The 17,604-nt window shown below is 42.2% G+C and overlaps 1 protein-coding gene across 1 annotated transcript in view; it reads right to left on the bottom strand.

Annotated features, from left to right (window-relative positions):
- Nucleotides 1–17,604, bottom strand: part of ksr2 (kinase suppressor of ras 2) — a gene marked incomplete at both ends in the record, with an annotated part of 123,331 nt that overhangs the window by 54,414 nt on the left and 51,313 nt on the right. The window contains one exon of the mRNA XM_080738050.1: nt 7,115–7,290. Within this exon, the coding sequence (XP_080594176.1) occupies nt 7,115–7,290 (176 nt within the window). The remainder of the gene's footprint in view (nt 1–7,114; nt 7,291–17,604) is intronic.

Raw genomic sequence — 17,604 nt, 5'->3', positions numbered from 1 at the left:
AAGAATTTGAAGTCATATAGCCTGGCCCTATTGAAATGTCCAATAACACGTATGGGAGGTGGAGAAGGTGGGTGGGTGGGGGGATATGACATTTAGTGTCCCCTGGGTGTGGACTCATTCTGCGCAGGCACCCGCACGTCGTCTCAGCCCTGTGTGTCACATTTCAGATGACATCAGCGCTGAGTGATTGTTCTGGAGCTGCGAAGGCCACGACCCGCGGGACCAACAACATCGGTTCTGTTGATGCCTTCTTGGAGCAGTGGTTTTTCATATCAAGGCCCATTATTTATTCGGCATTTGAGCCACGGACCACCATTTGATGAGATTTAGCCTCTCAGACCCAAGACTTAGAATGTTGTTGTCGCTGTATAAGATATAGCTGTATGTGGTGCCATAGGAGAGATAAACAGGCCAACGTTGTTTGAAATAACAATACTTCAACATTCTCTAACTGTGTAGACTTCTTGTTAATTAAGTAAAGTCGATGTTTAACAATAATGTAACTCTTGACAGAGTTATTACAATTTTATACTCTCAAGAGTTAAAGATCTATAAAGCTGCGTCCAAACCTGGATGGTTCAAGCAGCGTGATAACATACAAAGTGAATGCAAAGACGAGACAACGCGCGACCAAGCGCGGGCGGCGCAAACAGGTGCGGCGCAAACGATCCGAACGGGGCGGCGCAAGCGGTTGCTTCGGTATCTTCGCCCCACTTGGAAAAATCCAACTGAGGCGACCTTCGCTTCACCCCCACTCCACCCATCGCGTCCTGAGAGCCAATCAGCGTTGATGTTGTCCGGAGACACGGACATGATTGAAAAAAAAAGCAACGGCGCGGTCCAGGGTGGCGGGCTCATGTTTATAAACATAATATTATGTCTCAGATCATAATACAATAATAGAAATGTCACGGCTAATCTATCAACAAGCCATTCTATTTCGGCTAGCAAAGTGTTTGGTTACCAACTCTCCATCATTTAGCTGGGGACCACCTGGAACCCTCTCAAGGACCACTGGTTGAGAACCACTGTCGCACACACGCACACACGCACACGCACACACACACACACACACACACACACACACACACACACACACAGTGCCTGCCAAACATGGTGGCATAATATAGTTACTGTCCCAGACACCCTAACAAATGCCCTTGTATTGTAATAGATGTGTAATAAAGGTCAAAGTTCACTTTATTCGTCATCCATAGGAGAAATTCGTCTTGGAGTAAAAGACGACAAATTCTGCAGTACATGCAGACATAAGGCCATACATTAAAAAAACACTTAATATATGATGTCACTGTGCAGACACCTAGCAAGCTGAGGTAATCACACTCATTCATCACAGTCATTTCTACTCATTGGCCTTTCAGGCATACCTCTCAGGCCATTACGCAAGTATGCAGTGCAGAACAGAGTTCATTTTGACAGCAAATTGCGATTTAGTTTAGTCATAGTTGGTCATGGATTATGCTGCTGATTATAAACTGACAGTTCAGCAATGATAGGATATTAACATTATTTGCTATTAAATGATACGGGTCTTCCTATTATGGCAGCGTGATGTTCGTGATGGGTCTTATAATTTGAGTATTTATTACGAGTAAGGCCTTAACCAGCCTTTTGAAACCTAACTTCTCCTGGACAAGCTCAATGTCACAAAAGACCTGGAAGTCAACAAAACAATCCGACTTATAGCCCAGATAAGTCCCTTTTTATCTCATTTCCTACTGCCAGGAAATACAGATCCTCAAGGCCACACATTATTTGATTATTATTATTTTGTTTGTGCAAAAGTTTTTATTTTTTGTTTTAGCCTCTGCCAAGACAAGGGATCCCCGGAATTGAACAGCTCTGAATGTGTTTATGTTTATTGTTCAAGAGTAATAGGCCAAAATGCAAAGCATCCTGATATAGCGCCACCATGAGGATGATTTGAAAAACACAGGGTGGAGGGTCTTCCATTGGCCTACTGGGAGTGTGCATGCAAAGTGTGACACCGATCGGTTTAGCAGTGGACGAGATTAGCTCTGCAAAGACAGACACACACACAAGGACCGGGGCAGAATAGGCTTTACTTCACAGCCTGGCAAAAACAATAATTGAAAGATTTGGCCTTTGTCATACAGTATAAGGCGTTTACTCTCCAGTCCACAACAGTTTGGAGAATAAACACTTTGGGGCTAAAACATAGGCAACCAAAAAGTTAAGTGAGGGCCTTATGTGTTTTACATAAGTTAGCCTCCTGCATGGTGACGCTATAAAAGGCAGATGTGAAAAATGCAGGGCAAAGTTTTAGAAAGATCGGTGTGGTTATAGGTAAAAACACAAATTTGCCTGTTAGAGCACCACCATGAGGCTGATTTGAAGTGCCATTTCTTCCTCTGCCTAATGGGAATGTGTATGCATTTTCTGTATTCATGATTTGAGGCATTTTGTTGACAACAGAGAACTTGGGCAAACTTTGAAAGCCAAAGGTAGCCAAACAGGATGGAATATGAAAAATCTGAAAGAGCCTTTTTGTTTAATGACTATAGATATACTGTGTTTCTGACAATGCTTTTCAATGGGAACCGAGTGGTTGTGTGTATTTCTAAAAAAAATAAAACATGTTCCATTCCCATTGAAAAGTATTGGCAGAATCCGCGGCATACAGAAGGCAGAATCAAAGTTCTGTGTGAGTGCACCCTAAAACAAAAACTGCAGCTTTTATATCTGATTCTCATTGCTGTGATTTTTATGTGTATGTTATTCTTTTAGTTTTGAATTTTCACGAATTTGAGGCCAGGTCTCTGTTGCCAAAACAAGTAGACCTTTTTTCACGGCCTGTCTTTTTCAGACATTTAGCTGACTTTCTGATCCAAAGTGACATGCAATTAGTGAGCCGGTACTGTGGCAGTTCAGTGTGCTGGCCAAGGACACTTTGACAGGACACATGGATGGTTCTTGCTGGATTTGAACCTTTGGTCTTTTCATTTCTTCTAGGCAGCAACCCCCTTTTTCATCTCTGTGAGACAAGGATTCCGCCAGACCAGGCTAAATGTCAGAATAGGCTACCACGATGGCATAATGTAGTTGTCTTTTCTGTCATGTACATGACACCAACCCATCAGATGCCCTCTATAGCCTCACAAGAGAGCGTGCACTAGGGCTGAACAATCATTATCATACCGTTATCTAAATTTTTCACTCTAGTACGGGCGGGTGACTGCAGGAGACAAGTACACCCGTTTTGTCACCTGTCCCCCATACATGCTCGCTTGCCCCCTTTTTTGCAAAGGAATTACTAAACGATGCCTGAAAATACCTGCATGCAGCATGCAGCTTATAAAGCCTTCCGTATGGAAAGCTTTACTGTAACGTTTGTTTATTCATCATCATCATCACCATAGAGTGTGTGCTTTTTCATGTGTGGCCTCACTCACATGCTGAATTAATTCATAGTTATCAAGAGCACAACATAGGCCCTTGTCAATATGGAAGTTTAAGTCAAAGTCGATACAGATTCTCTTGACAGAATGCTCAAATTGATATACAGTATTAGCAGAACTACTTCCCAAATCCCAATTACCTCTTAATTGAGGAGGCTAACAGTACACATGGACTTTCCACTTGTTCTGTGGAAAGTCATCATGGGTGCATGTCTGTACTGTAGTAGACTCTCACTCTTTCCCTGAAGAAGACCTTGCCAGGTCAAAATGTTGGTTTCTATCTAAATAAATCCTGCATTGTGGCTATGAGTGTGTGGCCCTTTTCTTTATCTTTAGGCAGACTCTCAAGAACAGTATCTTGTACATTTCATTGTAGAAAATAAGCCAAGCATGTGGAGTTTGAAGTATCATTTTTCTTGAAAAAATAAAAAATAAAACGTCAATATGACCTAACTGTGAATACCATTTTCTTTTTCTTTGTCTTTATTTGTTCGCATGAACAAACAAGTCTTCATGGTCCTCATCAAGTCCTATCTCAATGTCACTTCTCTCAAAGTGACTTTGAAGTCTGGCTTTAGAAATGTCATGAACAACAAAATAATGGCAGTCAGTCTCCTGAATCATGCTTTTCTTCAAATACCACAGCAGCCACCGCACTGGCACAAACATGCATAACGTGTGGTAAAACTCATTAGTAGTTATTTAATATTTGATTAGCAGCCCGCGATCTGACAATGGCTGCAATTACAGAGATACAGTAGACGGACAAGATTAGATTTCCAAGAGCACTTGACTTTTTAGAAAACCACTGTCAAATTAAACGTGACATTTATCTTATCAGCCTCTGTCGCGCTGGGGACATTAGCGGCATTGTCTCAGGGGCTTGTTATATATAGGTGGCACAGAAATACACATACACGCATGCCTCCACACACACCCACTTCCACAAATGGTAAATGGTGCATTTATATAGCGCTTTTATCCAAGGTGCTTTACATAGATTGTGCATTACATTCACCCATTCACACACACATTCATACACCGATGGCAGAGGAAACCATGCAAGGCACCAACCTGCTCACCAGGAGCAACTAGGGGTTCAGAGTCTTGCTCAAGGACTCTTCGACATTAACTCAGGGGGAGCCCGGATTCAAACTGGGAACCCTTCGTGCTCCAATGACGGTTTCTCTACCCCTGAGCCACACACACACACACACACACACACACACACACACACACACACACACACACACACACACACACACACACACACACACACACACACACACACACACACACACACACACACACACACACACACACACACACACACACACACACACACACACACACACAATGTGTGTCGGCATGTCGGTCCGCGTATTTATCTGCAAATCAGTTTGGCTGTCAATGGGTGTGCATGTGTGTGTGTGTCACTGTTGTTTGAATCTTTATGTGTGTGTTCACAAATGCATGAGGTGCCATTCATGCTCCATCATGCGCCTGCCTATAGCAGCATGGTTGGCAATAAATGATGAGCAGTTAGTTAAGGCCCCAGGAAGCATTCATTCACAACGTTGAGTGACGCCAATCCATCACTACTTTCCCCGACAGGACCTCTGCCACTTCCACGTTACGCCGGCCTCCTATAATGTGGGCAGTATGCAGCAACATGCTGCAACCTGGGACGGCACAGCTGCACTGTTCCTTGCTGTCTGTCGTCCCGTTTAACATCAAGGATGTTAGACAAAGTAGTGATCCTTACGGGGCTGTGTATTTTAATTTTTTTTCAATTAGGAAGATCTTTTCTCTCACGCACTCTTTCGTTATTTCATGCCCACTTTCCCAAGGCTGTCAATCACACGGTCAAAGAGTGAGCATACAGTCCTGTAGTGTAGACCAGTGGTTCTCAACATGTGGGTCGGGACCCCCAGAGGGGTCCCCACATCTTTTTTGGGGGTCCCCAGATGATTAGCTTAATGTGAAACATTGTTTTCTCACTCAACAGTAAACAAACCATCATACAGTTTAAGTGTATAGAGGGTATCTGTGCCAATTTAAGGACCTTTAAGATATTTTTTAATATCTCTAAAATGGAAAATTAAACATTGGCCAAATTGTCAAATATTAGAGACAGAAATTGTGAAAATAGCCGATCTACATGCGCACAATGCCTCGCAAGGTGAGGCGTTGTGAGCATGTAGATCTGCTATTTTCACAATAGAACTGTGTTAAATAAAATGTAATGCCTCAACTCTTGTCAGCGTGGGGGGTCCTGAAGTTAAAATATGATTATTTTGGGGGTCGCAGCCTGAAAAGGTTGAGAACCACTGATGTAGACGATCAGATCCTTCGAGTCGCAGGTAGCCTGTCTGCCAATTGTCTCAATTTAACAAATATCACTCTGAGCACTGCACAATCCACCTCCAAACCGCCTCCACTCCGTTTAAAATAGCTCACCCAAAAAATTACAAAAATATCAATTACACACCCCATGAAGCCTTGAATTCATGGATATTTTGTGTTGTTGTTTTCGTCGTATTCCTACGGCAATAATTTGATGACCACCGGAGTGTCCTACTGACCGATGACCCGGTCATCAAATTATTAACTCAGGAATTATCGTGAATTCAAGGCTTCATGCGGTGTGCAATTGATAGAACATACCGGTAAGTCATTTTTGGGGGGTAAACTACTCTTTTAAGGTCTCCCTCTCCATAGTACAGGAATTCAGCAAGAAGGTGTTTTTATCTGCACCACCACCAGCATCTAGACTGGTAGAAGATCTGGGCTCGCTTTCCTTCACTATCATAGGCTCATCAATGCATTAATGCAGAAAACTCTGTAAACATATATTCTTTATCTCAATACATTTTAGTGGTGGTCCTTTAAGTAAGATTACCAACAAAGTGACAGGACGACAGAGGCTCAGGGGGCAGAGCGGTCCGCCTTGGAATCCAAAGGTTCCAGGTTTCGATTCTCTGGCTCCTCCTGGCTGTGTATCGAAGTGTCCTTGAGACACTGAACCCCTAACTGCTCCTGATGAGCAGGTTGGTACCTTGCATGGTTTCCTCTGCCATTGGTGTGTGTGAATGTGTGTGTGAATGGGTGAATGTGAAATACATTGTAAAGCGCTTTGGAGAAAAGCGCTATATAAATGCAGCCTATTTACCCTCCTTTAAAACCGCTCTGAAAAGTCACTTGCAGGATGCTGCTACTCGAAACTGGTAAAAAAGACAAAGCCTATGCTTTCCACCCCCTGACGTTTCTACTGTAACTACCATTTATTTTATTTGTATTTTTTTACAACAGTTTTTTGATGATATTGTCTGCATAGTAATGTGTTTTATTTGTCTGTCATTTAATGTTGTATGAGTTAAAAAAAGGACCCCAATTGAAACAAGCCCAAAAGCTTTCTTGTGGTGCTTATCCTTTTAGTTGACCTGTACCAGTGAAACTGTACTGTCCTGTACCTTTTCCTTTGCAAACTTCTAATAATGTATTCAATCAATCAATCAATCAATAAATCAATAAATCAATAAAACCAAAGTAAGCTCCTGCCATTTGATCATAACAAATGACATGGTGATTATATAAGCATAAAAGAAAAATACATTTCATGAAAAAGTGAGTTGAACGTCACAAAGAACATACAAACTACAGGTTGTGCTTACTTGCAGAGGGTGTTTCAGCGTGGACGGGGGGCGTGGAGGGGATGAAGGTTGGGAAGAAGAAGGAGCGCAGCGAGCGCTCGGTGAGCAGGGGCGAGCGCTGGGCGCTGGGCAGGTTCTCACAGCTGCCCACGCTGCCGTGGATCTTAAGGTTCAAGGGCTTGGTTTTCTTCTTGGCTCTGCATGAGGAGACAAAGAAAACAATGTTGTTGCTGTCGGGCATGAATTAAACCTTGTGTGTCCAAAACGTTTTGCTTTTCAGGAAATGAAATGAAAAGAAAAAAGAACTTTTGTTCCAATGGATCCAATGTAATTATTACTGTATTTAGTCACATAAGCTCGCTTGTTAATTTTTCATTAGTGCAATATTTATAAAAACCCAATGATAAAATGTTTTTTTTTCCTTTTCTTTTTTTTTCTTCAAAATAGTTAAACAAAGGTTAAGATGTTTACAGTTCTACTACCAGATTTATTATTTATTTATTGGGGCTGGTGCCAGCAAAAAGCAGCTTACCTTTGCGATGTTATAGAAAAGATCTATTCATTATTTCCAAACGATTTATTTTTATTTTTTATTTATTATATAGGGTGTGCCAAATGTAGTTCTAAGAGCGGACATTTCTTGGGTCAACACAGCCTTACACAGGTGTTCTGATTAGACTATAGCATTAGTTCTATGCAATCAAACAATTGAAACACCTGTGTTTTGACCCAAGAAATGGCCGCTAAGGACTACAATTGCGTCACCGCTGGCACACACTATAGGTACTTTAGCCAAGCTGGCGGCAGAGGGCAGCCTTATGCAAAGAATGGGTGTGAATTGGGCCGCTCCGCTTGCCGTCGTTCAGAGCATAGAAATGCATAATCTAGATCAGGTCCACAGAGAACAGCCAGGAAGTGAATTAGACATCATTGATGTTTACGTGTGGTGGAGATTTGAAAGCAGCATTACGGGAGATGTTTTTAATGTACAGTGTACACACCCGCGCGACCACTCATCAGCTTACAGTCATCAGACAAGGTAAAAGAACGAGCGTTCATATTGGCAACGAGCTGGGGTCAAAATTGGGGCGAACGGGAACGTCCGAAGTGGTAAAAGAGTTAAGGATAAGGGGTAAGGCATGGATGAAAAATAGGGCCATTTGAGTCTAATATAGGGCGAGGTGGCTTTTCACCCTTAGGCGTCTTACCGGTAATGTATACTGTATAGGCCTTTACACACGAGTGTGAAGAATAAATGATACTAAAATCACTGGTAATTGTTTTGCATCACAATTCTACATTGCATTGCTTTATCACCACATAACATTCATGTTCTGTGTGTGGATCATGACACAAACCCCAGTACAAACTACAAAGACAAATTATTTTCAGGTCAATCGCAGACAAAAAAAAACAACAAATTGAATTCTTGGCTCTCAAAGACGCTCCCTGAATTAGCCAAGCATCATCACAGCCAAGCTGTGATGAGTTATAATTGTGACTGTAGGTCGCAGTTTACTGTCAGAACCGTCACAGCTTGTCCGTATTCGTCCGGACAGTAACGCCTGACACTGTGGTTCCAGGTGACATCACAGTGATGTCAGATACTCAGAGAAGGGATAATGCCTGACACTGTGGTTCCCCTGACACATCACTGTGACATCACAGGTGACATCACAGTGATGTACCGTAAGATACTTAGAGCAGGGATCTCCATATATGGGCATAAACAGGTGGCATCACAGTGGTGTGGCTGGTTCAGACAGGGATCTCCATGTATGGGCATAAAAGGGATCGTATGTTGTGATGTCATGGGAACCACTCTATGCCCTTATATGGAGATCCCTGATGTCAATATTAAGTCAATATCATGTCAATATTAAGCCCATATATAACAGGACTTCATATGGGAATGCCCATATATGGAGGAAGACGGCCCATGTCTGTGGTTCAAACAGGGATCTCCATGTATGGGCATAAAAGGGATTGTGTGTATGATGTCAGATGTGATCGATGTCATAGGATTTTCACATAACAAATAACTGAGTAAGCATGTTTGGGGTCTCACAGCATTATTTCCATATACGGTACATGGATCTCCATAACTGGTCCGGTAACTGGTCCGGTATACATCACTGGCCAGTCGGCGAAGACATGGTGTGACCTCGCCCTTTAGCATGACGCTCTGAGGCATCTTACTAGTAATTAGTAATTAGTACTTATTATTATTAGTATAACTCATCACAGACTCAAAAACTTGGACATGGGACAAAACAAATTGAACAATTAGTGAAAAATACTAATTACAAAAAAAGAAAAACTGAACAAAAATTGCAAGTAACAAGAGATACATTTGTACTTAACATACATAATGCTCTTTTATGCAATAATGACAGAGACATTATGCAAATAGTTAATCAATCACATGGGATGCAAGATTCTCATATTTTTTATAGAGCATAGCATACAGTATGTACCGGTATGTTGTTTCTTATCTTTTCCAGGGGTATGGAGCTACTCTGAAAGCCGGGCAGTGGGAGTTCTTATATGCATTTCATCCTATACATTTTAGGATTTAGGATTTCTGTAAGCTCGATTTTTAAAAATTGCCCAAAAGGAATTATTTCCAGATCTCTGTGACATTTGAGCCATGCAAGGACTGTGAACAAAGTTGGAGGCTGCGCTGGTAGAGGCAAAACGTTGGCAGGAGCAACAGCAGTATGTACAGTATGACAGCATAGCAGGGATCAGTGTAGGAGGGAATCATATTTGCATGTCAATGGCCCGCCTTGTTGTGATAATGAGCTGTGACTGGTGTGTAGAAATACATGGCTGACAAGAAACAACTTATTCAATCAACAAGACTGACAGCTGATTACAGCCCAGGGACGGATTAACCTCCGCGAGGGCCCCTGGCCGATTCTTTTTTAGGGCCCCCCACTCTCCACCATAACCCCCCCTTCCTCCCGACGCGCATTACCCAGCTCGGATTTTAAGCCATGATGATCATCTGTGGGCCAAGAAAGCACCTGTAGACAACAGAGGAGGGGCCCACACATTTGATATTTAATTAACGTATACATTTAATTTTAGAAAATTGTCAATGACCACGCGGCCCAGTTCCCCCAAGGGCCCCTGAGAGCCAAGGGCCCCTGGCAAGGGCCCCACCGGCCCAATGGTTAATACAGCCCACAGCTGGGCCATAATATGACTCTCTTGACAAAAGTTGAGAAATCTTGTGGCGGGTTCCTAACGCAAAATCATATGGGCCGACCAAATGCATATACATTTCATGGCCCTTAATTGATTTCATGGAAATCCATTTCAATGGCACCTTGTGTATACAAAAAAGACACGTACCGCAATGATTTTACAGACATGACAACAATGTACTGTACACACAAAAAAGGCATCAAAGAATATTGAAACCAAATATCAAACCAAGCAGGGGCATTTGCCTTCTTCCAGTATAAAGGTCAGCTAAAAAGCTCTTGAAAATAGCAACAGAAAAAGGACATAATACTCCATTTGTTCCATATAGACTATATAAATATGCGCCGAAGGTTCTCCAGCTTAGCACATGAAAAAGTTTGAGAACCACTGCTCGAGGAAACAATGCAGGATACACTGATGTACTGACATTTCTTAGAGAGGGCAGAATGGGTCAAGAGATCAGAACAATGTGGTCAATGAATGAACAAACTTCATGAACACAACATTGAGCTCAAACTCACTACGGGGTACAGACTTGATCCCAGTGCTGTGGGACTGCTTGTAGATAGACACGTCAATCAGTTCACACACGTACGCACTCATGTCAACTTTAAGGTACATTGCATTGACTTACAGTCATTCATTATCACCGTAACCTAACCTGCAACGTTTAAAAGACGTTTTGAAGGAAAGCGAAGTCCAGATAGAGAGAAATAAAGAAGCGATAGAAAGAAGGGGACAGATGTTGAGTCAGAAACAACAGAGAACAAGACGGTGGGGGGTGCTTGGGGTGGGGAGGAGGGAGAGAGAAATATGACGTCATAGGAAGGATCAATCAGGGAATCAGGGACTCGGGTGGAGAGAGCTGGAGTGACATTTTACATCAGAGAGACAGAGAGATATAAAGACAGACAGAGAGAGACAGAGACAGAGAGAGACAGAGAGAGACAGAAAGACAGAGAGGGAGACAAAAACTGAGACCGAGAGAGAGAGAGAATCCATATTAACCACATGAACCATAGCGTCCCTAATCTGGGCTTGTCATAAAAGGCGAACATTCAGCAAAACAATAAATAGGTGGACATTCTGCGAAAATAGCAGAAGTGCGAGCTCAAAGCGTGTTGCACCACGACAACAACACTGCTATTTTTGCTCTTTGACGCAACAGCGGCTAGGGTTCAAATATATATAAAGTGAAGAAAAATAGAACTGGGGGCAGTGAGTCCCACAGCGACATGCAAAGTAAGACTAATTTAGTGCAGGGTGTATTAAAACCCTGCGGGGGAATTGTCCCCAGTCAGCCAGTGGTAGAAGAAGTACTCAGTATTATGTAGCAATACCACAATATGAAAATAGTCTGTTACAAACAAAAGGCCTATATTCAACATTTTACTTGAGGTAAAGTATTGGCATCAAGATATGCTTACAGGGCCAAAGTAAAAGTACTCAAAGTACTAAAAATGTGTAAAATCTTTTGGAAAATAGCTGATCTACAAGCTCAAAAGTGTTGCGGCGAGACACACTGTGAGCTTGTAGATCAGCTATTTTCAAATATGCGTTTGTAAAAAGAAGAAACGTAGTGGAGCAGAAGTATAAAGTAAGTCAGTCAGAGCATGTTTATCCGAATGATCAATCAATAAATTGATCACCTTGGATGAATGGAACCAACGTATCATAAGTTCTCGTATATCGGTGGTATCACTGTTTAATATGAATGTTTTATTATCATTAAAATCTTTAGCGTTATCGCCAGTTATCTGGGGCCTCCACTTGCAACATCCTCACGGGCCACCAGTGGGGCCCCCGGCCCACTGGTTGAGAACCGCTGCTCCAGACGGAGTCATGCAATTAAGCCTGTAAGTCAGTTCTAACACATCCTCCCAGTCTCCTGTACGTCAGTGCTAACGCATCCTCGCAGTCTCCTGCGGTAAGGAAGCAGCCAGCAGGTTATCACTACAGCCGCTATAGAGCCTTTGTCAGCTCTTCAGTTTAGCCTCCGTTATGCCATTCAAATCTAATTTAGACCATTCATCTTGCAGCGTGCCTGGCTTTATCGTCTCCTCGCATGATGGATAGACAGTTTAGGTGGCAAGGGAATATGAATGGAGAGGGGGAGAGAGAGACAGAGAGAGAGTGGGGTGGAGAATTCCCAATTTTCAGTCTGAAGATGCACGTTGCGTGGGTAGGTGGGAGGCTGCAGGCATACGGAGCAAACTCACTGAACTACACAATGACGTTTCATTGTCCTTAAATCGTGCGTTCACCTGCCTCTTCAAGTCACTGCATGACTGGTACCACGCAGAAGGGAGGGGTCAGAAGAATCAGAAAATGCACGATGCAGAGAGAGAGAGAGAGAGAGAGAGAGGTGGGCGAGCTGACAAGTGTTATGAGAGGAGGGTAAAGGTGTAAATAGTTTATCTCAATGCCTCTCTCCGTTATCTAGACTTGAGTGCTAGTCAGGATGAGTCACTCGCAGAAGAAATGCGTGCCGGCGTACACATGTCACATGTCCCAGTTGTCAAACTAGCAAATCAAAGTAAGCGTGTGCTCCCATCCTCCTCCGAGTCATGTCAAGAAAATAGAAGACTTAATTAAAGTATAGTCTAGAAGTTTGAGAATTAGTGGTACTGGTTGTGTCAAATGCTAACGTTGTTGTGTTTGGTAATGCTAGAGTGTTTTCCCTGCTGGTGCAGCGTTGCATCTTTGAAAGCCGAGAAGACACGCCGAAGACAAGAGCTGCACAGATTCATTTATTTATGTTGAACAAACAGCACGTCACACACACACACACACACACACACACACACACACACACACACACACACACACACACACACACACACACACACACACACACACACACACACACACACACACACACACACACACACACACACACACACACACACACACACACACACACACACACACACCCATATATGTGCTCACATAACCACACAAACATGCAAACACCCACATATGCAAGAAATGTGTACGACTGTCCACCCACCCCTTTCACATCTGCATTTCCCCACACTCCTGGAAACACAAATTACGGAGAGAAAAATTGTTCGTTTGATCAGGAACATGACAGGAGAGCAGAAAACAGCAATTATTCAAACAAAACCTTTTCCTTTACGTTCCATAATACCAGATGAAAGGAATTCAAAGTGAAGGGTCATGCATATTGCAAAGGCTACAGTATGAAAAGTAGCTGCTGCTCGCTAATCAAGTGGCATATTTCTGCGGTGACACTTTTATATCAAAACATGTTTGAGCACATTTTAATTAACTCTAATGTTGAACTCCAGGAATAACTGACTTGCGAGAGATTCCATCTGCATAGTTAAACTTTCTTAACTGTTGTGAAATATGCAAGGAGCTTCACCAAGACCCATATGGCAAAATCACCCCCTTCCTTTTATGCAAATGGCGGATATGGAATAATATCACTGGCAGCCACAGTTCTTGGCTGCTTTAATAAAGGTGGAGGAGGAATGAAGTAATGAGTCCTGAATAGTGATCAGACCTGTAGATGACCAGGAGCAGGTAAAATACATTTTAGAAGTAAGGAGGTAAGATGCAAGCTACATCTTTTGCGTGCTTTATGCAATTAAATAAACATGTGCGCCGTGCACACACACACACACACACACACACACACACACACACACACACACACACACACACACACACACACACACACACACACACACACACACACACACACACACACACACACACACACACACACACACACACACACACACACACACACACACACACATGGTTGTGTGCTTTTGTAAGTCTGTGTCAACCTGAGCTGTAGTTTAATTAGTGAGTAGGCAGTCTTCTCTCTTGTCTTCTGTCTGCAAATACATCAGAGCATCTTTGTGTGTGTGCGTGCCTGTGTGTCTGTGTCTGTTTCCTGCCAGTTTCCAGCCTTGAAAGTGTGTGTCACTGCACCTTCAAGGCTGTGTGCGTGTGCGTGCGTGCGTGAGTCTGCACATAGGGTCTGCACAGGAAACTGAACATGCTGCTGAAGTGGCAACAGGGCACCCAAGGAAAGATATAGAGATATAACACGTGATTGAAAGAAAGAGACAAAGATATACAAGTGATTGAAAAAGAGACAGAGAGATATAGCAAGTGATTGAAAGACAGAGACAGAGAGATATAGCAAGTGGTTGAAAGACAGAGACAGAGAGATATAGCAAGTGATTGAAAGACAGACAGAGATATAACAAGTGATTGAAAAAGAGAAAGGCAGGAAGATATGAACAAGCGATTGAAAGACAAAGAAAGAGAGAGAGACACAGACACAGACAGAGAGAGGACAGAAATGGCATGAGAGCTAGTGTGCAACGAGAGAGAGAAAAAGGCAGAGTGCGGGCGGGGGACAGGGGGCGAGGAGGCGGGGACCGAGCAGTGGTTTGGGACTGGGAGCCATGCAGCCAGGTGACAGGGGAGGTGACAGGTTGACAGGGACTTGCCTCCCAGCAGGGTAGCTCTGGGTGACAGCCTGCCTAGTTAAAATAGTTACTGGATGGTCCAACATGCTGCTGTCATGTGGAAGGAACCTGTAACCTTTACTGAACACCCTTAAAACCAAATGCTTACTCTCTTTGGGGTTTTTTTTCCTTCCCTCCACCATTCCCACCAGAAGTCACAACTTTAAAATGTTGTTTATGGATAATATTAAGCAGTTTCATTATGTAAAAAGTATAGAATCCGCACACTGATTTAAATGAAAAACTCCCAGTCATGCTTTATCATAGATTAACGTTTCGACACAGGGTCTTCTTCAGAAGATCTACAGAAAGTACAGTCAAATAATTACTACTGTAAGTAGAGAGAGTTTTTAGTGATTATGCCCGGCCTATAGATTACTTAAATTTATTTATTAGTTTGCCTCAGATTCAAGTGACTGCTCAATTTAATCCTCCCTGATTTTAGCTCCGGTTTTGAGACTGTTGTGACCATCTAATAGATGGAGAAATGGGTTAGGGAACCGGCACTGGACTGGTTTCGCTCCTATCTCACAGACAGACGTTTTTCTGCAGTAGCCTAATCGGGTTAGACTTATTCCTCTCGGGTCCCATTCACCTGTGGTGTTCCACAGGGATCAATTCTACAGTAGGTCCTTTAGGGTTTTCTATTGATATGCTTCCCGTTGCCAATACAATTCATAACCACAACATTCATTTTCACCGTTATGCAGATGACATGCACACGGAATATCCCACTAAAATCTGATGTTGAGTGACCCCCACAAATTCCACCCACTCCCTCCAGTTAGAACTCTGTACCTTATCCAGCAATGTTAAAGGAGTAGTTCACCCCCAAAATGACTTTTTTTTCCTATTGATTACTCACACCATGGAGACTTGAGTTCAATAATATTTTTTTGTATTTGTCGACAAAAAATGTATTATAGTAAATTTACCCCCATTGTTTCTGGATGGGGACCCAAATGCAGGGGCCTGGATGCAGACCCAAATACAAGGCCATGGATGGGGACCCAAATGCATTTGTGTGAGAAGCAATGGGAATACATTTACTTGACGCTTGACCCTTGAATTTACCCCCATTGATTTTGACCCAAATGCATTTGGGTCCCATCCAGAACCAATGGGGGTAAATTTACTATAATCGTTTTTCTTTTTTTTTTTAGGAATGCGACAAATACAAAAAAAATATTATTCAGCTCAAGTCTCCATGGTGTGACTAATCAATAGAAAAAAAGTTGTTTTGTGGGTGAACTACTCCTTTAAACATGCGGCCCATAACTTGAGAATCTTTGATTTTCACCTCTCCTTCAATGTTCAAGTAACAAGAACTGCTCAATCATGTCACTCCCAGCTGAGGTATATAGGCAGAATTAAGTATTCCCTGTCATTTGTAGTCCCTGAATAGGAAGCTATATCCAGGTCTCAGATTGGCACATAATGCAGCTGCTAGACTGCTAACTAATTCTAAGAAACATGACACATATCACACGCAGTTTCAGGATTTATTTTAAGATTTTACTGATTACTTTCAAAGCCCTTCAAAGTCAGACTCCCAGTTAGATTTTAATTATGCCCGGTCCCAGTGAGCCTGTGTGCAGCCTCAGAACCTCCTACAGCCCATCTTATTACTCAGGGGTGATCAGGGCTTCATGGCAGTTTTGATTTTGACAGGAAATTTTGGTTTAGTTTTAGTCATAGTCTTTTGAATATAAATGTATTTAGTTTCACCTGAAAAGTTTTATTTATAGTCATAAAGGCTGATGTTAAACTTGGTTGCATGCTGAAAATAGCTGATCTACAAGCTCACAGCGTAGCGCACTGCAACACCTGAGGGTCTAAGACGAAATCAGTGTCATCTTTTAAATCACTTCTGAAAAAGTCCTCTCAGTGTATTTGGCAACTTACGTTTTTTTTTTTATCCCTCCATTATTATTGTATTAATTAACATTAATCTATATTCTGGTATTGCTTTGGCTGTTTGATCTTTTTATAGTTTTATGTTGGTATATATATTTTCTTTTAACTTTTTTCTTCACTCCACCAACCAAGACACGTTGTATCTATTTAATTATCTTTTGAAGTTTTCCACATGAACTGACAGATCTGAACCTGAAAATAAATAAATAAACTCCAATTGAATGGCCAACATAACACCTACAGTAATTAGCTGTAATGAATAGGTACGGAGATTCATTTGGTTCCTCGACTGTAAAGCACGGCCCATTAAGAAGATGTTCCATGCAGCCGCAAAGCTATTTCCCCTACCATTAAATGTCACATATATTTGTCTTTTTAAGCTCCTCTCCTGCTCAGATTATACAAAGGAAAAGCAGCTCTAACATGTTAGTGCCATTACAAATCTAGACAGTGTAATAATTAAGCATGATACTACTTTATACCTTGTTTCGGTGGTTTTCAAACTTTTTCATGTCAAGGAGGAACCCCAAATTAATATGTATTTGACAACAGAGCCTCATATTAACCCATTTAGCTGGGGAACCCCTGGAACCCTCTTAATAAGGGCAGCTGGGAGGGGGGGTCCCGGACCACACTTTGAGAACCACTGCCTTTAACGCTGGGGAATAAATGCTCTATTACAATTCATACACACTGGACTCCAATCAAGTATTTTATCTAAAATACAAGGTAGAGTTTAACAACAAAAGAGCCAGAGGCAGACTGACAAGAAGAAAATATCGGTCAAAGTGGTATATCTGTGCCACTATTTGATAAAGCGTACCTGACAATTGAGGTGACGATATGAAATTGTACTTTAATGGTCTATTC

This window comes from Nannobrachium achirus, assembly GCF_963921795.1.
Source record: "Nannobrachium achirus genome assembly, chromosome: 12".
In the NCBI taxonomy this organism is placed as follows: domain Eukaryota; kingdom Metazoa; phylum Chordata; class Actinopteri; order Myctophiformes; family Myctophidae; genus Nannobrachium; species Nannobrachium achirus.
The sequence above is the reverse complement of the archived record's forward strand: the minus strand, read 5'-3'. Positions and strand labels throughout refer to the sequence as shown.